The 21,138-nt window shown below is 44.9% G+C and overlaps 1 protein-coding gene across 3 annotated transcripts in view; it reads left to right on the plus strand.

Annotated features, from left to right (window-relative positions):
* Positions 1-21,138, plus strand: part of PSD3 (pleckstrin and Sec7 domain containing 3) — a 100,011-nt gene that overhangs the window by 33,179 nt on the left and 45,694 nt on the right. For all 3 annotated transcript variants that reach the window (XM_042023426.1, XM_042023427.1, XM_042023428.1), the window contains 3 exons: positions 4,635-4,747; positions 7,642-7,700; positions 11,254-11,343. In XM_042023426.1, the coding sequence (XP_041879360.1) occupies positions 4,635-4,747; positions 7,642-7,700; positions 11,254-11,343 (262 nt within the window). The remainder of the gene's footprint in view (positions 1-4,634; positions 4,748-7,641; positions 7,701-11,253; positions 11,344-21,138) is intronic.

The raw sequence follows: 21,138 nt of genomic DNA on the forward strand, positions 1-21,138 counted from the left end.
CTGCTGTGCTGTTGGCTGGTTGCAATCTGCCTCAGGAGCTCATGACTGGTGAATGTGGAGCAGTCCATGGTTCATTCTCCACAGTAGTTATGGCATACAGTGGCAGTGTCATTCAGCAAACAGTACCATACAATTCAACATTACAGACCGTTCTCACCCAGAAATTGAATCCCCTTGAGCTACACCTCATGTTTCCCTGTCCCTGTGCATTATCTACCAAGTACCCTCAGATCCTTGAGCAAAACATATCCCATGGATGAATTTGCCTTTGCAAAAAGGCAGGACCAATCCAGACCGTGTTTCCTAACACATTTCTCATACATACCACAGGGACTTTATCCCCTTCTATGGTGCATAGAAGTTTTGATTGGGCAGAGCCAGCTTGAATGGTAGAACCTCTTGTGTTAACTAACCAGGAGGCCTTTGCTAAGTGCAGATCCCCATCTTTGAAGGTGCCACCACCCATTGCTTTCAGTGTCATCTTTAACACTCCATTGTACTGTTCAGTTTTCTCAGAGGCTGGTGCATGATGGGCGGTATGTTATACCCACTCACTTCTGTGCTCTCTGGTCCGTGTGTCTGTGGGGCTGTTTTTGAAATGAGTCCCACTCTCTGACTCAGTTCTCTCTGGGGCACCATGTTGCACCAGGAGTTGCATCTTGAGGCCCAGGATGGTGTTCTGGGCAGGGGTGTGAAGCATGGGGTTCGTCTCCAGACATCCAGTGGTTCTTTCCACTGCTGTAAGCACATAGTGCTTGCCTTGGCGGGTTTGCAGCAGTGTGATGTAACTGATCTGCCAGGCCACCCCATGTTTGTGTTTCGACCATCATCCACCACAACAGAGAGGCTTTGCCCGCTTGGCCTGCTTGATCGCAGCTCATGTTCCACAGTTACGGATAACTGGGAGACAGTGTCCATGGCTTGATCACAAGCCTGCATGTGTGTTGCATCTCTTCTCTGATGACCTGAGGTGTCTTGAGCCCACTGAACCAGAAATAATTCACTCGTACGTTGCCAGTCCAGATTAACCCGAGACACTTTAATCTTGGTGGCCTGGCCACCTCTCCATTGTTGCGATGTTCTTCAGCAGCCTGAGTCTTGGGCACATGTGTATCTCATGATGTACTTCTACAGCCAACTTCTCTACCAGGGCAGCAATTTCCTGCCACGATTCATCAGCCCAGGTGTGTTTCCCTCTGTACTACCGACTGACCTGTCTCTGTCAGCCCAGCCACCCCAGCACAGCATTTGCCACCACCCATGAGTCAGTGTAGAGGTAGATTGCTGGCTGCTTTTCTCATTCAGTGATACCTAAAGCCAGCTGGACGGCTTTCAGCTCTGCAACCGGACTTGATCCACCTTGTCCTTCAGTACCTTCTCTGACTCGTCACAGAGGGCTCCATACAGCCGCTTTCCATTTTTGATTTGTCCCTGTGATACAAAAGGAACTGTCAGTAAAGAGAGGTATTGCTTTCATTTTCAGGTAGCTGATTGTATGGTGGGACCTCCTCAGCATCTGTCACCTTCTCTTCCTCCTTTGATGATGGTGGTCTGAAATTTTCACCTTCAGGCCAGTTAGTGATGACTTCCAAGATTGCTGGGTGATTGGGGTTTCCTATTCAAGCTTACTGTGTGGTTAGAGAAATCCAGTTACTCCACAGTGGCCTGTTGTGTTGCAGGGACTTTCCCTTTGAATATCCAGCCCAGCGCTGGCAGTTGGGGCACCAGGAGGATCTGTGCCAGTCACTTCTGAGGCAGCTGCAACCCCTTCACAAATTGCCAGTATCTCTGTTTCAGTGGGGGTGTAGCTGGCCTCAGATCCTTGTTATGTTGGAATGTTTGTATTCCCAACTCCAGAACACCAGGGGTCATTCTTGAGTCTCCATGTGTCCTTATTGCCAGAGACTCCAGGAAGGACCATTCTTCCTGGCTGCACTGTGGAACATATTTTTTACATTTTGTATTGTCCTGACTGGCCACTGCATGAACAATCTCCTGTTTAATTTGTTAAAAATCTTGGTTTTGTTCAGGACCCTGCTTGAAATCGTTCTTCTTTGGGATCACATGATAGAGAGGTTTTACAATCTGATTGTAATCTGAAATATGCCTCCTTCAAAAACTCACCGTGCCTAGGAAAACCTGTGTTTCCTTCTTGCTAGTTGGTGGGGACATAGCAGCTATTCCATTGACCATGTCCATTGAAATCTGATGACATGCATCTTGCCATTTTACTCCAAAATACTGAATTTTCTGGGCAGGTCCCTTGACTTTACTTTGCTGTATGGCAAAACTGGCCTTCAGGAAGATTTGGAGTGTCTTCTCTTTCTGAAAAACTCCTGCTGTGTTGCCATGCGTGATCATGTCATCAATATATAGCAAGTATTCTAGGACCTCACCCTTTTCCTTACTTCCTTTTCCAGTGCAGTCTGGATCAGCCCACGGCAAATGGTGGGGCTGTTTCCACCCCTGGGGCAGTCAGTTGCAGGTGTATGGCCCACCCCTCCACATAAAAGCAAACTGTGGCCTGCACTCTGCTGCTAAAGGGATGGAGAAAAACATGTTAGCAATATCAGTAGTGGCACCACTTCGCTGCTTTGGACTCCAGCTTGTACTGAAGTCCCAGCATGCTGGGCACAGTGGCACTCAGTGGTGGTGTGACTTCATTCAGGCTATGACAGTCTGTCAGTCCCCACTTTCTACTGGGCTTACACACCGGCCATATAGGACTGTAAAGGGTGAATGAGTCTTGCTGACCACTCCCTGGCTCTCCCGTTCACAAATCATCTCATGGATGGGGGTCACAGAGTCCCAGGTGGTGCAGTATTGATGGCGCAGCGATGTGGTAGCGACTGGTACCTGTTGCTCTTTGACCCTCAGCAGTCCCAAAACAGGCAGACCTCTGAGACATCAGGCAAGGTGTCTAATTTCCTCTGTCTCCACAGCAGCTATCCCAAAAGCTCTTTCAGGTTGAAATACCCTCTTTTGAGGTAACCTATGCTAAGGATGCACAGGGCCTCTGAGCCACTCACAATGGGGTGCTTTTGCCATTCATTTCCAATCATGCTGTCTCCAGCTTCCAGTACAGTCAGCTGTTGGGATCCCACTGGCACCCCAGAAAGAAATGGCTTCTGTCCCCACATAGTTTGATGGTATCAGGGTACATCATGTGCTCATGTGACTAAAGCCTTACACTCTTGTGTGTCTGATGTGCCAGGGCACTGGATCCACACAGTCCAAAAGATCCAGTTGTCCCTTTCTTCTACTTGATTGGGGTCTGTAGTTCTGGTAATAGTATGTGTTACTCACCTCTTGTAAATGTGATCTAGAGGTCCCTTCACGAGGATCAGAAGTAACATCAGGCCTTATATTAAAAATGAACCCTGTCCTGGCTGGAATCAGGATAGGAACACAAAGTAGGAAGGACAGAGAAACCCTTCGAAGATTCACTTGTAGTTACTTGTGAATTGGGTTACTTGCAATACATTACGTGTGAAATTAAGTTATTACCAGGCAGATCACACTCTGTAAGGGTGTGAGATTGTTGCAAGTACAGCCTGTCTCTGACCTTACATCAGAGAGAAAAATTAAAGTTTATGCATCGAGACTAGATAGATGTGAATGTTCCAGCAATATATTCCATGCCTCTCAGATCTGGTGTTAGTTTCAGTCTCATGGGATATTTAAAAACTGTCTATTAGACACACATTCTCTATGTGTTCTTACTTCAGATCCAGAAATTTTGTGGTTTCAGTATTTTCTTAGAAGCATCCTGATAAATGAATGCAGAAGTTCATCTTTGGCTGTGAGACATATTTTTCTATCAGGAAGAACAGCAATGTGGTTAAGAGGAGGGATGGTCAATTATGAGAATAAAAGGGAAAAAAGATGTGTGTCCTCCCCACTTCTCTGCACAGGCTTGCTGGCTATATCCAGTGAGTGTGCCAGGCTGTGTACCAGCCCGGCACCCTGGGCTCTCACAAGCAAGAACCTCAGAAAGGCCAAGTTACTCCTCCTGCTGTTGAAGCTCAGTGGGAGATGTTGCGACTCTTCTGCCCTCTTGCCCAGATATTTTCTGTAGGTTGGGTAGTCACATTCCTCCCTGACTGATGTGGTTCTGGCCACTCTGATAAGTGACCACACATTTGGTGTTAGCTGTGAGTGCTGTGCACTTGCTTGACTTCAGCACCTGGAGTAGCTTGTCTGATTTGGAGAGCAATACCAATGAAGTAAAGTCTAAAAAAAAGGTGCAGGAGTGGTGGGCAATTAATTAGAAGACGATAGGGAACATCCTGGATGTCTTGTCGTGCATAAAGAATATGTGTTCCAATTCCCTGCCCAAAGAAAAAAATACTTAAAAGTAAGAATAGCTCTTTCAATTGGTGGAATTACTTACTATTTTGTATATTCTTCGGCTGAGACCAGTGGTAATTTAAGTCTTCCTTCATTTACTATAATGTTGGAGTTAATTGCACACGGAATGATAGCCCAGTTTCCTAGAAAGGCTCCTTGGAACTGAATGTCTGATGTGTGCTTACATACTTCTTGCTGTGATGTGTGCTTTGCTCTGTGCACTGTATGAAGCAAAAAGAGATTTACTACCTTAATTTCACTTTTTTTCCCCACTGCTCTTTTAGGAGTTTCTTTAAAGCCTTTTCACTTATTGGAGAAACTCAGGAGCGAGAGAGAGTTTTAATCCACTTCTCCAGCAGATACTACCAGTGCAATCCAAACACTATTTCTTCTCAAGGTAACTTTGTTTCTGATACAAAGGTCTTTGCTCGGTGGTGTCGTCCTTCATTCTCACCTTCAATAGCACTTACGGTGTATGCCTGGAAAATGAAGCTATGTAGTACTGTACCACACTTTAGAGACTGTCTGTAGTAAGCATTGAAACTCTCATCAGGAAAGGTGTTCAGACCTCCTCAATATAAATCCTCAGTTGTAGCACCTCCAGGTATGAATGTCCTCAGTTGTGGTTTCTGGTCTCACTGACTTTGGTGTGTGGTACTTGTACTCTGGTTGCATTCATTTGGACAAGAATAGGTCCCATGTCAGGTGGAAGAGAAGCTGTTTGCTTTCCATGCTCCATTCAGTGCTTGTGTCTGCATGCACTGGCATCAGGCGTGCCAGTCCTTGCCAGTTGTGGGGGTGAATTTTGGGTGCTGTATTCAGACCCTGGCATGGTTTCATCTCGACTGGCTAACGTCAGTCAGAGTTATCCTCATTGCCAATGTTTTCAGTCAGCTTGGAAATAGATGAGGGAAACAAACAAGTACATAGATCAAACCTGAGAAAACTGGGAATGCAGAAGAGGACAAACTGTCTGGTGGTGTAACTGCTGTGCTCAGCCAGACATGCTGGCAGAGCCACGTGGCCCTGTGATTGCAGCACACGCTATTCACACACTGAAGGAGGAGGTTGAAAAAGGCAATCATGGGTTAGGCTGTACCTTTAGTTTCAAGTGTCAGAAAGAGCTGCTACATGTGGAGGTACCATTGCGCTTCCTTACCCCTTGCTTTGTGACCTACCCCTGTTGCAGTGAGATGATGTTTGGGCACTTTGTACCTGTTCAGCTTTACTGGCTGTCCTGCAGGGGAGGGGAGTAGAGTAAGACAGGATCTGCTCCTGCGCTGTCTCTTTCCTCTGCCTATTGCCTTTCTTATTTCAAGACCCTGTAGGCAGTCGGGTAGAATTATGTGCATCATGTCCAGACTGAAATAATGACTTGCCTGGTGATGTGGCTGCCTTACTCTAGTCCAGGGTGCAAGAGGGAAATTGTGACTTCGGACCCTGAGTAAGCATTTAGATCCTGCACACTTTGCCCGGGATCTTAGTACTGGGTGCTGTTTTGTATATATATATATGTATGTATATATGTATATATATATGCATATATATGTATATATGTATATATATATGCATATATATATATATATATTGCACCACAGTGTAAGAAAGTTACAAAGCTATCAAAAAGTATCCAGAAAAGGGATATGAAGATGGAGAAGGGTCTAGAGGGGAAGCCAAATGAGGAGCTGTAAGATAACTTAGTTTACTGAGCCTGGAGAGGGGGAGACTGAGGGGAGACCTTATTGCAGTCTACAGCTTCCTCATGAGGGGAGGAGGAGGGGCAAACAGTGATCTCTTCAGTGTGGAGAAGAGATCATGTGGTGACCTGTGACAGGGGTGAGAGAGAATGGCTTAGAGTTGTTTCAGGGGAGGTTTGGGTTGGATATCAGGTTCTCCCAGAGGGTGGTTGAGCACTGGAACAGGCTCCCAGGGAAGTAGTCACAGCATGAGCCTGACAGAGTTCAAGAAGTGTTTGGACAATGCTCTCAAGCACATGGTGTGATTGTTAGGGATGTCCTGTGCAGAGCCAGAAGCTGGACTCCATGATCATTGTAGGGTGCCTTCTAAACTTGCTTGGAAAGTTTATTTTAAAAGAGCTTAAAGTACTAGTACTTTTCCCTGAGGTGGGCACAAAGAAGAACTTGACAAAGTTCCCAGGATGTTCAAAACCAAACTTTCCTAGCAAACCTTAGAAGATCAGGAAACTGGAAAAATTTAAAACAAACATTCAATAAAAAGAAGGCATTTCACAGAGCATGACTTAGCAAACTTTACTCATCCAACTTTAATTACCCGTATTTCAGAAAATGGAAATTACTTGTAGAAAAGAAGAGATGAAAGAAAGAGAGAAAACCAAGATATAGCTACTGCCCTGGACCTTGGTGGTTTCAGCTTCCATAAAATCCAAATACAATGGGGACACAATCACACATCCTGGGGTCTGCTCTGGCCTCCTGTGGCAAGCAACCCCCATCGGAGGCTTCCAGTCATCTGGCCACCCTGGGGCTTGACTGGGGCTCCAGGGCAGGGTGTTGGGCATTGCTTTCAGTGTGCCAGGAATTGGTGGAAGTTCTGGACTAGAGGCTCCAGAGGGGGGTGGCATGTGGAGCAGTGCACCATCCCATTTTTTTCAGAGCTACTCCCTCTACACACACATAGCAGTTGTTTTGAGTCAGTAATAATTCTTTTCTCAGACCTTCAGTCTCTCAGACTTTCCAACTAACTGTATTCTCTGGTTCTATGAATCTGACTTATTGCTGTGGACCTTGGCCACAGGCTTAGAAACCCCTGGAGTCCTCTCTACCCAACATGGAGCCAAGGCAGCATAAATAACTGACTGTGCTTCTCCAAAATTAAGTCTAATTCAGCTCTGAATGAGGACTGAGACGGGGGGAAGAAAAACAGAATACCCTGCTGTACCCACTCTTGACACAAGAATGAATGTATTTTACTTTTCCCTTTCTGCATTGAAGTAAATGAAGAAGGTGTTCATTCAGACTGTGGTATTGGTATTAGCAAGCTAAGAGTGATAGCATGATTTCCTGTCTTGTTTGCTTCATCCGTGGGTGCTGCAAGACAGTTTTGACAGTTACTAAAAGATAAAAGAGAGACAATTCTGGTTTGGCAGCTGTGTGATGACCTCATTGTTCATTTATTTAATTATGTGTATTTCTTGATAAAATAGATTCTTATAAAAGGAACAGACTCAATTAGTCTACGAGGCTCAGTTTCAGCTTCTTAAAGGTCCATATGTGGTTTTGCATGTGACTCTGGTTATGTCTCTTTCTGCAGATGGAGTTCACTGTCTCACGTGTGCCATGATGCTGCTTAACACAGACCTGCATGGCCATGTGAGTATGCACAGCTTTGTGTAGACTTCTATCCACACCGTGCTGGGATGGGGTGGTTTTCTGGCAGTCCCTGTTCTGGTGGCCTTCTTCTAAAGCCCCTGCAGACATCAAGCAGTGAGAAGGCTGCACTCCCAGGCTGTTGTCCTGGATGGACCTTTCCAGCATGCCTTGATCAGTCATGTGTAAGCTGGCATTCTGCCTGGCTTTGCCATAATGCCTGAGCATACTCCTTGTCCTCAGGCCCATCTTTCTGGTTTGCTTACCATCCTTTCTGCAGCAGGCCCTGACCAGGAAGCTGTGCTTGGAATTAGCTTCCCCTTTACAGTATGTATAAACATGTGGGAAGGCAGAATAAAGACAGGAGGTGAAGAAGTTTGGGAAAGGTCACAAAGGGAAAGTGATGTTTGCAGGCATCCAGTTGCAGGGGGCAGACCTGGTGGAACCAGAGTTTTGCACAGATAAATCATGGGTGTACTCAGAGCCAAGAGAGTGGAAAGGGGCATGTGGGCATGCTGAGTGGCAGCCATGTGTTCCTGCACTGCACACCTCTACCCACTGCCTGCCCAGGGGAAATAGCATTCTGGTTTGAGTCCTCTTAATCATGCTGCTGCAGGGTGCCAGCAGCCTTAGGATGGATATTTCAGCACCCATGGTGCAATACACCTGCTATGCAAGGTATTCCCGTGCTGATGGGAGGCTTCCTCTGCCCTGGGGTTAGGATGGAGTGGATAAAAACACAGGGAGCATGACATGATAGTGTGCAAAAGCAGTGGCTTCAGTCAGGTGGATCCAGGGCTTCTCTCTGGCCATCCACTGCACTTGCAAGAGCTCTTCCAGGAGGGTATCCCTTGGGAACTTTTACACATTGAGGGTGCTGGGTCAGGCAGCAGGACATGGAGGCACCCTGGGTCTGTCTAAAAGGGCTGCTCAGCCCCTGTGGGTGTGGGTAATAGAACCAAGACTTGTGTGTTCACTAGGAGTTTTGAGACCTACCTCCCATTAATTGAATGCCTTTGTCTGAAGGTTGTGGAAGCGGGAGAGGAAAGGGAGTTGTGAAGAATTTTTTTCTCTGTAGGCTTAGCCTTCCCTACTGAATGGTGTGTCAGTCACTTGTGAGGGTGATTGGGGGTGCAAGAATGTGCCTCAGTTTGTCTCTTAGCACACATGGCTTCTCTTGAGCACACCTGAGTCTTTCTGCACAGGCATCCCACTCCCCAGAGCGATGAGCAGCCTGGGGTTCCTGCTTTCCAGTCTGCCTGGCCTCACAGTCCAGGGAGGGAAACCAAATGGTCATGCATCAGCCTGACAGCTGCAGTGCTTTAGTGGGCCCTACTGTCTTCAGAAGTACTGGAGTAAATGATCTGGCACTGTCCCATCACTGCTGCTGCCAACTCTGGTTGTTGCACTGTGTAACTTTGGAGGCTCATCCCACTGGCAGTTGACAGTGTGTTGTTATGTATATGCAGCTGTAGTATTTGCCAGACTGTTCATATTATGTCCATGGGTGTGTCATCATGTTCCCTCCAACCCCTCTGATTTCCTGTAATTTTGGTTTTCCTCTTACTGCTTTGCATTTTTCCACATAGGTGGTAAGTTCAGTGTTTTTGACTTGGAATGCAGCCCTTGCCGATATGCCTAATTGCCTGTTTCCTAACAAAGATAGTGCTTTGCCCCATCCTTACCAGGATTCTGCTAGAGCAGGAAGCAAATGAGTCACAGGGCTTGTCTACACTGAGCTCTATTTGTTACTGACATACTGATCATAAGCACAGACACTTCTATTTCACAATAAGCTCCACTGCTTGTAGGGCTGTAATGCAGCTGCTCTGCCTTCGGTTCACACTTGCCTTTAACTCTTGTAGACGAACTCTTACTTAGCCCCTCTATTTTCCCTGTCTTGCCACACTTTGTTCTATTTGTAACTAAACAATTTTTGCTAGGTGTGTCTTGGAAATGCATGCTTGCTTCTCTGCACGGAGGCCATCAGCCACTCTGGTGTTGAGAGTTTTGAGGTAGCTCTAGACCACCAGGCGCATCTTCTGGAACCTCTGTGGCACTGTATGGAGATACTAGCTTTGGTCCTGTGGCAAAACAGCCATTTGTCTCCATTGCCACATTGCTGTTGGTTTTGGTCAGCATGGGGAAGCTGCAAACTGTTGTGTGGAAGAAACAAGTGGAAGGAGGCTGAAGTTGCAGTGAGAAAGGAAAGTACCTGCAAGTCTAGTAGACCAGCTTCAGCCTGCGCCTAAAGACTGAAGTTATGAGCTGTGTTCTATAAGCTTTGCAAGCAGAGAGGCAGGGTTACAGCCAGCCTGTGTTGTCAGGAGCCATCCTGTTGTGGGAAGTCATGCATTGTTCCAGGGTTACTGCTTGCCTTCTTTCTGTGGCTTTGTGCAGGCTGCAGGCTATGAGATCTTCCTTATTGGCTAGGTGAAGCTGATGGTCAAGATTTGGTGGTTTTCCATCTTTCCTGATGATACATTATGGAAGGGAAATATAGGATGTGCTATCATGTAACTCTTAACATCAAATGATCCTGCTCCTAGCCCAAGACAAAGCTCACACAGAGCTCTTCTGCTGTATTTCTGCAGACAAAGCATGTCCTGATAGTGGAGAAGTTGTCTTCACCTCCGTCTCCTGACTGACAGTGGTGCCATCCTCAAAGATACCATGACCATCACAGAGCCCCATTTTTCCCTCTGTCTTTACCATATTTCACAGCTCATCTCAGGCTGATTTCCTTTCCTCGGATTCTTTGGTGTCCTTTTTCATCAGTGCAGAGTTGTAATTGCTGCCCACTCACAAGGTTCCCACATGTGAAGCAGGGGACTTCTAGCACCTGGGGGACCAAGTACAGACACTTCCTCTGAGGGATGATGGAGACTAGCATTCAAGAGTAGTTTAGGGCAGCCTCAGGCATCTGGATGTAGTTTGGCTCCTACAGGGACATAACTGTTCCTTTCCCATTTGTGGCTTGTTTGGGCAACTTACAGTCTGAGACTTAGACAGGAAGAGAGAGAAAAGAGAGCAAGCCTATGGAAATGTCCAAGCAGCCTCAGCCTGTGAATCAGAAAAGGTAATGGCCACTTCTGGGCATCGCACTCCAACTCAGGGCAGTTGCCACTGAAAGGGAGCATTGCAAATTTTAAGAGAAGTGTTTGGAAGGGGCCTCAGTCACATGTTTCCTTGTGCCCACAGCAGATTCAAGTAGAGCTTTCCCATCAGAGATGGGTAAAGTTTGGAGACATGGGGATATAAGGCACCAGGCAGATACCAGAGAGTTTCATCACTGTCCTGTTCATTACCCCCGGCATTAAGCTGGGGTTTTTTTGGGGGTGTGTGTGGGCCTTTGGGTGCAAAGACACCTTCCCTTTTCTAGCTATATGCATACAAGGATGCTCATCTATGAGTAATTTCATGAATGCTTTCTTATTGCTGCCTACCTTGGGCTTAAAGGAGAGCAGGAAGATGTATTTAATTTGATGTTGCTCATTCCTGTTATTTTGGAAAGCAGCAGGAATATGATGCTGTGTTTCTCTGACATCCCTTTCAGAACATTGGGAAAAAGATGACCTGCCAAGAGTTCGTTGCTAACCTCCAGGGGATGAACGATGGCAAAGACTTCCCAAGAGGGCTCTTGAAGGTAAGGAATTAACTGCAGAATGTGGATTTCATTTTTTTCTGAAGGATGGTTCAAAACAGGACACCCATCTTGCATTTTCTGAATCTTAAATGTCAAACATGACAAGTGATGGGCACGTTTCTTCTCCCAGAGCATACATAATATATACAGTGTTTATTCTGTTGTTTTCCTTCTTGCCTTGATTTGATAGTGAAGGAGACTCTCTGCAGCACAGAGGGGTGAGACTGAGCTGCAGCAGGTCTGGCCCCAGAGCTGTGGGCCTTGTAAACTCCTGTGGCTATGCCAACCCAGAGTGCTGTCTCCTGATGACAGTGGACAGAAGCAGCCAGTTGGCTCTGCCTGCAAATACATAAGGGCTAAGTCTGATCTCTGTGTACTATCTGGAAGGCGTGTGTGTTTTTTCATCAAAGGTGCTCTGGGGTATTCAGATTAGAGCTGGAGATGTAATTTCAGATTATAATGTGCTGTCTGGCACAGGCTGCATTGCTTCAGCTTTTGTTCATTAAGTTTGTGCCAGGAGTTAAATCTGAAAAATGCGGGAAGAGGCTGAGCAGGACAAACCTTGTTTTATTGTCAATAATAATGAGAATGTTTCACTTTTTTTTCGTCTGATTGCTAGCGTGAAACAGCACTTTGAATGAAGACAGATGTACATACACTGGAGTTCATAATTTATTCATTTTGTTGTAGTGGAAATAAAAATAAGAAGCTGGTGCATCTGAGTGCTGACCCAATGCCTATTGAAGTAAACCAAATGAGTTGCCATCTCTTCTGTGGGTTTTGTGTCAGGCCCATTGTGAAATACAGATGTACCTGCATAGGTGAATGGGGCAGAGTTTGTCTTCTAGTCTTGGTAATATCTTCATTTTCTTCAGCCTCTTCAGGGAGCTCTTTGTTGGGCCCTCCTGCCTCAGTTCTTACTAAGCAGTTGGAAATATAAACTCAACCCCCCCTTTATTTTAATGTCTTTAATTTTTGAATCTGTATACAGAGTATTCATCTGTCAGCAGCCACACTTAAATTTTTTTTTCCCCCAAGGAATCTCATTTCTCAGTTTGCCATAGAGGGATATGTTGAGATTAATTTGCAGGCTAATTACAGCCCTTACTGAATAAATAGATCTCCAGATTGTGTTTAAATAACCTTCTAAGTGTACTGACAAGAGACTTCCACTGGTGCTCACCTGCTGTTTGTTTTCATGCTTACAGAATTATGCAGTTGGGGCTGTACCTTGGTGTTCAGTGCTCACCTGCTAATGCTAGGGATGTCTGACTGTTCACCCAAAGCAAATACCAGGGCTCAGGATTTTTTGGATGTAGACAGACGGAAGAAGTTCAGTGTTGCTGTCCCACTTCGCTTAAGGCTTTCTGCACTTTTCTGTGTGCTGCCTTGATGTCTTGGGGACAGAGGTGGCGCCTAGCTTTGGTTTCTCATCTGGCTTGTCTGAAGATTTAATGAAGTGACCCTTGTTTTTTCATTTATCAGTGGAGGGTAGTGGAGTGGGTAGAGTGATTGTGTGTGAGCTACTGTGTTCACAGCAGCCATGCTGCCACTAAATGTGCGATTACAAAGACTTAGTGGAAATTAATTTTGCATTTATCTCAGTAAATTAAATCCACAGCGCGCTGCTCCACAGCACCAAAGTGTGTGTGGCTTGCTGCTGCATTAGCAGTGTAGCCACTGAGCATCAGTGAGGCTGCGGAGCCTTCTCCCTGCATCCTTGCTCAGCCGCCTGGGAGAGGAAGAGCGGTTTCCACAGGGTGGCAGTGTGTCCCTTTGGGAGTGAGGTCCTGAGCACCCACTGGTGAGTAATGCAGACCTGTGGTGAAGCAAGTGGGCTTTTCTGCCTCTGCAGGCTCCCCGTGTTCTCCTTGTGGCCTTGCTGCGTCCCTGTATGAAGCTCTGCAACTCTGCTGAGCTTGAGCAAAGCTGAGCAGTGGTGGAGGAGAAGGAGGGCCAGGGAGAGTTGAGTGTTTATCCAGGGCTTGTGAAGCTCTGTGCAGCATTTTCTGTGGATCCAGTTCCCAGATTCAGGGGTGCAAATGCAAATGCTTGGGCTTATCCAGGACAGCTGACTGACAGGCATCAGTCAAACGTTGTCTTCAGTCAATCCCTTCACCCTGAGTGCAGAGTGTGGCCCTGAGTGTTTTGTCTGGGTAGGAAAATAGCACACCAAGGGCCATACATCAACATGTGAGGAGGGACACACTTCCGTGTGACCAGTCTCAGAAAACTTGGGACATCAGATCAAGTTAGTTCTTTCTTTCCACCTCTGTGGGGGAGCTAACTTTTATTAAGTTTTTTTCCAACAATGAGAACACTTTTGGTAAAAACCACAAGGTCTTCACAACCTGATTCTCTGTGTGTCACTAGTTGTGCTTTGAGAACAGATATTTCACTGTGGTGTGAAAGTAGAAATGAGAAATGCTAATATGATCTTGCTCACCTTGTATCTTGCTGTCTGTTCATTTAAACCTGAGAGGAGTTTTGCTTTTGTACACCCATCTGCACAAGGATTCATTGCCTTTCCTTTTTCCTCACTCCTTTAGTCAGATCTGAGGTTGCTTTTAAAGTTGGAACCTGTAAAGGCAAGTGTGCCAAACTGTGATTAAAAGTGCACTTCTCTCCATGGGGTCTGCTTGTATTCATGTATTCATCATATATATATCTATCTATATATGTATATGTAGAAAGAGAAGCCATGGCTAGAATCGCCTTCCTTGGAAAGAGAACAAAATCAGTCTGACATTTTGGCAGCGTCAAGAACCTCATTACAGTGTAGGAGTGGTTTCTTTCTCATGTGCTCACACCAGCTTTAACACGCTGTAGTGATACCATCTTCACAGTGATATGCTAGGGAATTGTATTGTGTGACCATAGCCTTCTTCAAAGTTGGACTTCACAAGATTTTCTGGAATGAGAAGGAGATTCGCTTGGAAACAGCCTAACTTTGGCCATACATTCTTCCTTCAATTCCTGCAGGCAGTGTGGTCCCCACAAATAAAGTGCTGGTATGGTGCTGGCCACTATGTTTTCCTCTTGCCATCTTGAGACAAGGTGTGTGGGAGTCCACTCCAGGAAGGTGGCAGTAACAAGGCCTTTCATATGTAAGGAGAGAAAATGTCTTCTGTGGTCCACAGAGAGCCTGCAAGAGGGCATCACTGAGGAAATGGATCCCTGCTTTTGTTAGGCAGTGTTCTGGAAGGGGTACTCTGTTGTTAGGCTGTGTGCAAAGTACCACCTGTTCTGCATAAGTAAATGTCCTCTGCAATTACAGTGTCCAAGACACCTCATTCGTGGAATCAGGGGCATTACCCAACCGCTGACATGGGCTGACTGGTGGTAGTGCTGCCCTGTGACATGAACACTGGATGTGGGGAAGTCTTCTGGCAGGAGGTGGTAGCTCTTCACTGACCCATTGTACTCTCTGGGAACCTCCATCATGCTGAGGTACTTGATGCTCTCTAGGGACTTGGCTAGAGTCATCCTGTCAGGGGCTGCTGATGGAGATAAAATGCCAATCCTGCATAAAAGATCTGCTTTTTCTCAAAGGCTGTTTTTTGGGTAGGCCTTATCTCCTGCAGAAACACTGTAATGAAGTGACCAAATTAACTTGGAGTTGCTGGTGCTGAACTGTTCTGAAGAACCAGTCCTCCTTAATTTCCTAAACAATCTGAATTCTTGATCAGGATTCCTGGGATATACAATTTCCTGTAGAAGCTGTGAAGTAGGATTTATCTCATATTGCTATCAGTTCCCTGCACTTTAATTAAGGGGTTTTTTTGCCACTGTCTTTCTGCCTTCTCTCTCTCTCTCTCTCTTTTTTTAATTCCCTTTGAAAGCCCTCCAAAGCAAACACTCAATTTAAAGACAATTACTGGCATCTTACTTCATCCATTCCAATCATTTCAGGTATTTAGGGGAGAGAAGAGAATGAGCATCAGGTGGATAACTTTTCCCTGCACACCCTCAGCCCCGCCTTTACAGAGAGGAACTCACACTAATTGGACTGCTGTGTACGCCCTAATTGCTCTCATCAGCAGTCTCCCTACTTCATCCGTTTTGTGGTTTTTTGGCAAGAAATTTCCACCTTCGAGGGAAACCTAATGGAATTGGAGAGATGAGAGCATGTGACAGCATGCCAAAATGGCCCCAGGAGGACTGCATTGGCTGCTGTAACACCCTGCAGCAGTGGGCAGAGGAGGGAGAGGACCAAGTGTCTTTGCTCAACTGAATAACACAGAGCTCTGCCTCCTTTTTTCTTCCCCAAAGTAAAGTTTATCCTCTTAACAATACTTCCGTTGGAAATAGTATTTCTGGGCTATTTCTTATCTGTATGAAATGGAAGATCTGTTACCGAAGGCCCCTTTCAGCTGCTAGGAGACAACAGAGTCTAATCTGGCAGTATAAAAGTCAGGGAATGCAGGACAAAATCATTAATCCTTGTCTTAAATAGTTGTTTGTGAGAGCATACTTTACTTTCCATCTCTGAGGAGCCACAGATCTATAGTGACTGGAGGGAGCACCCAGCTTGCCTTTACTCCTCGCCATCCTTGCTGCGAACCTTCCTGCCATGATAACCTTTGTTTTCTTCAGCTTAGAGGTTTTTGAGTGTTGTCATTTGTCCTATTCAAGAGTAATACCCACTTAAAGCATGCATGTGCAGAACTATGAATTGGACCAGGTTATGATGGTGTGTGTTTTGCTTTGTGTCCTTCGAATTACATAGATTCCTGACACCTTCCTGCCCTGCTGAAATGCAAATATATTTTTGTTTTGCATTTCAGGAACTTAATTCAATGCATATAAAAAGAAAAATCTGTAATCTATATATTTTTTTCTCAAGTCAAATAAACCCAGATACTGAGTTGAAGAAAGCCTCATAATAGCAAGAGCCTAATACCAACTGTGTCTCTGAGCAGGCAAATCAGAACTTTAAACAAGGCTTAAAATATAAAATTTTGTAAAGGTGATCCAAGAATAAGGATTGCTCTGCAAAAGTCCAGGGGTGGTACTAGGGATTGCTTATCTTACTAGGAGGCAGGCTGGATTTCAGGATGGACCTGTTTCTGCTTTCACAATCGCATTTCTCTGAATTATTTTTGCTCCTTCAACCTTTCACCTGTTTACTTTCCAATTGTTACTCAAAAGATCTCACCTAGCCTACCGGGCTTTTGTGTCAGCAAGGAATGAAACCCAAGCAGAGTCAGCTAAGAATTTCCATTACTACTGGCTGCAATTATGTGGCTCAATACCAGATTCATAATGAATGTTTGGGGGGTTAATTTTCATCCGTGGAGGCAAGCTCTCTAGTGTCTTGTTCAGGTTGATCAGACAAGGGAATTATTTGATGTTTGGCTTCTCCAGCCTGTCAGATAGCCAGGGCTGTCACTTGTCTCCCACTGTAACTGAAATGCATAGCAGCTCCCAGGGATGAATGTCAGCTGTCAAGTGTGGAGGATACAGACTGGTAGTCTCCAGGAATGATGCACTTTGCCACTTCAAAATAGGGATTTTGGGCTCTTTTCAGGCTGGGAAATCTCTAATACAATGTCACACGTACATTTTGGTCCCTATGACATATTACTCCCACCTCCATGTAGGTAGACAACAAATTCTGAAAAACATTCTTTGATCTTCCACCCACTGATCTGCTTGAAATTTAAGTTCTGTGCTGCATCTCAAGGGAAGGAGAAGTAGGAATATAATTTATACCATATTTAAAAAAAAAAAAAAAAAGAAGAAGAGAGAACATTCCTTCCACCACCTTTATATTTATATTGCTGTATAAATCTTTGTTATTCCTTCCTTCTGTTTGTCACTACACTTTCCAAATAACATTGGACTCTTCTCTCTCTGACCCAGTTACACTGTTTTCTGTCAAACAAGAGCATTAGGCTAGTCCTTAAATTTAGATTTTTTTTTTCTCCTTTCCTGTGATGTTAAATGGAATATTTAGTTTCCTCTGAGGTTGCTTTCTTGGATTAATAAGTATTCACAAGATCCTTGTACAAAAGTGGGGCAAATCTAAGGCACCAGTTTTCTGTCCTGTTGACAGATGGGTTCTGGAATGTGTCATGAGATGTAGAAAGGATTTCACCTGCTTTTGGTGCAAGATAGCTGGACATGACTCCATTGGCAGATGGAATTGTGGAGAAAAGGGATGTTGAAGGCTATGCCTGTTTTTCCTCCTTTCACTGCAATGCCTACAGCCACAGGTGGCAGCCACTTGAAACCTGTGTGGATCTCAGAGTGGCCTCAGTTTCCTTCCTCTCCCACTCTTCTCCCACTTCTCCCCCTTCTCCCCCTTCGTTTTGCCCTTTTCCTTCCTTCCTCCACTTCCTCACCACTCCCCTGCCATTTCCTTGTCCTCCTCTTCCTTTTCCCCTTTTGCTTTTTGTTGTGTTTGATGTTTGTAAGAAGCCTTGGAGGGTGATTGGTTTTGGTTTGGTTTGGGTCGGGTTTCTTTTGTTTGTTTGTTCATGTTTTTGTTTTTAATGCGGATCTCTAGGGGAATGGTGAGGGGTTTATTTCAGTGGTGTTGACTCTAAGCATGCTCACCTCACTGAAGGGACAGAGGCAGAGGTTGTTTGCGGCTGATCTGAGATGGTTTGTAGGCTTTGCAGCAGTTCTTGAATCACTTTCCTGTGGGTTTCTGTCACAGCTATGCAGAATTTTAGGGGTTTGATGCTTTTATGGATTTGTTTGAAGTGCTGTTGTTTTCTATAGCTACATTTGACAGCTTTAAGTTAAGGAACTTGGTGGTCTGTGTTAGTTGGTGCCTACTATATGGCTCACTTAATTTCTGTGAGCTCTGTTGGCACCAGATGATAATTCCTAAAAGGAGGAATTCAAGAGGAGGAGCTATTTCCCTTGGATACTATAGTGCTTTGCCAGGAAGTAGAACAGCTGGTCTGTGAAACAGCTGTTTTCAGATCTGCTGCAAGGAACATAAGGATGGCTAAAGGCATCTCTTCACTTGCAGTGCTAATCAGGATAACAGGGTGCAGGATTTCTTTGCATCCCTGTTGTTATCCAATGGCTTGTTTTCATTAAACCTGTGGTCTCCTATCATTCTCAGCAGGGCACTTACCTTAGGAGTGGTTTCTTTTGGCACAAGATGGAGCACGAATCCCAGAGAGATACAGTGATACCAGGATTGATTTGATTTTCCACCAGCCATTGTGGTTTTGTCATTCTCACTTCTAGGTGCTTGTTGATGTAAAAAGTCAGTTGCAAAGACTTGTGCTGTGACCATGAGCCTGCTGGTTGTGGATGTGCTTTTAGCCTTCCTCTCCTGTAACCTAGAACAGAGGTACTTCAGTTCCCTTCATGCAGTCATCCATCATTCTCCCACCATGCCAGCTCTTACCCTGCTAGGATTCCTGTTGACCTGGTTGCTTATGCATTTAGAAATGAAGTCGTTGCTTTAGTATTTCTGCTGCTCACAGGAGACATTTAGATTTAATCTTGATTGTCATCTCCCCCTAGTCAGCAGACCTAAGAAATCATTATCTTAATATTACAGGAATGTTACTGTTGATCAGTTTTAAGCTCTAGTTCTGTAGCACCATCGTATATGAGTAGCTTATCTGTCAGAATTAACTTTCCCCTCCCCTTCCAAGAAGGAAAGGTGAAGGATGAAGGAAAGATTTAATGTTGTTTATTTTACAAACAGTATTTAGCGGCAGCATTAAATAGTTCTACCTTTCTGTTCTACACAAATACATTACTGTCTTTTGAGGGTATATTTTAAGTAATTGATATGTCCATGTTTATGTATTTTGTCAGTTTGTGTTTGTATTTGTCATTGACAGGCTTAAATGATGCTAATGGATTCCTGTGACTTTGATGACATTGGAGTTCTTTAGATACAGTAAGGTGGTCCTTAGGTTTGTACCCCAAAAGCCCATATTGAATTCTACAGTTTTTCTTCTTGTGGTGTTGATTTGCCGAATCACATTAGGAGGACCAAGCAAGGACTGAGTATGTTTTGCCTCCCCGGAAAACTTGACTGGTGGGAGGAGCAGATGGAAAGGAGCTTATTTCAGGGTAAGCTGGAACAGCTGCGCATTTCCTCTATGGGTAGTGGGGTCTGACCTAGTGCCTTGTGACAAGAGAAGAGCTTTTGTGTGGCTTTAAAAGGATGAGATGGAAGGAATAATAGAGACTCTGGTTTTCTGCTCCTGCATCTGTTTTGACCCTCAGTTCAAAATATTCCTGCTGGTTTATGGTTTGTTCCTCAGAGGAACTGATAGGGAAGGTCCCTAGATAGGGTCACAATCCTTTTGATCACCCCAATGGTGTCACTGACTAAATGAATATTTACATTCTGCCCCTTTCCTACCACCTCTTTGCTAACTTCTGAACAAGAGGAAGATCATGAATTCTTGACACACTTGGAGGGTCCCCTGGGTGTGGTCAGCTTTGATTCTTCTGATACTGCACAGCTAATTCAGCCCCTCTTTAAAAACATCCCTTCTATCCCTCTATTTATGTTAACAGACCACTTCTGGCTCAGAAATCCCTGTTGCTCAGTTACAGACATAAATCAATCCTGTGTACATACTAATTTCTAAAATGGTGGGTCTTCTCAAATGTTGAAGAATGGTCTTTCCCCAGGACACAGTCAGTGTGTACACAGAATACTGGCTCAGTCAGGAGTACAAGATTGTATTATCACTTGCAGATGAAAATTAGGGACACTGATGAAATCTAAACTGAATCACACATCTGAAGACATTTAAGGCTTCAAATGCATAACTTCAGGAGGCTCTCTTTGGGAGAGTGTGAGCCGAGAAGTTTTTTCCGTATTCAGTTGAAAAAAAGAAGAAAGAACATTCTCTTGCCCCTTGGAGCTTTGGACTCCAAGAAACAGACTTGTTCCTTTCTGAAGTAAGGAACAAGTCCTACCTGAGGATCTGCTAACTTCAGCTCAGGGAATGCTTAGATGAACCACTACAATTAGGCAGCAGTGATGGTACTGTGGGTGACAGAAGAGAAATACTGCTTTGATTCAGTCTAGCTTGTGTTTAATAATAAAATTGCTCTGTGTAATTGACACTGGCCTAGGTCTGTGTGTGATATTTAGGGAGTATAATTATTTTAGATGTGTTGAGGGTGCCTGGGGAGTTGGCCTTATTCTGAGAGCAAGAATAATCTGCTAGGCAGGGGACTGCTAGGATAGAAAGCGATTTGTGGCCATTTACGTAGCACCTGTCAGGACCTGCTGCTTAGCTCATCTGGAGTGGTTTGACTGCAGTGCAAATTTCCTCTAAGAAGAGATTTTCTTTGAAAAGCTTTTCCGCAAGCAGTGGATAATTTCACACGGGTTAAGTAACATAAAACCTTTTTTGGGAAGTGGCAGAAGTAACTTAGAGCATGCTTGTTGCTAGAAAAAAGGGTTCCTTTCAGTTATCCTCTAGCAATGACAGGTTTGTGTCAAAAAGGGGCACATTTGGGATTTGATCTTAATGTGTGAAGTAGGGATGGGCTTGCTAGATCTGACTGTTGTGGAAATGAAAATGTATTTTTCTTGTTGGCCAGAAGGGAAGAAATCTGTGCCTCAAGCAGGATGGAGGCAGAATCTGTGAGGAATCAGAAGTTTCTCACCCCGGGGACAGTTTCTGTGTTGATATTTAGGTTAGTTGTTCCCTGTTCCACTGACCATTGTCCTTCAGCATGGCCCACACCTGTTGCAGTCTGTGGGAAGGCTATGCACCTTGTAGCATCCTTGGGGGCAACATGAGCAAAGGGTTAATGCTGTCAGAGGCTGCTGCACGCTGGGAAGACAGC

The sequence above is a fragment of the Corvus kubaryi genome, unplaced genomic scaffold (genome assembly GCF_017639235.1).
Source record: "Corvus kubaryi isolate FWS band 111438036 unplaced genomic scaffold, C.kubaryi_AGA036_p1.0 37249, whole genome shotgun sequence".
NCBI classification, from domain to species: Eukaryota; Metazoa; Chordata; class Aves; order Passeriformes; family Corvidae; genus Corvus; species Corvus kubaryi.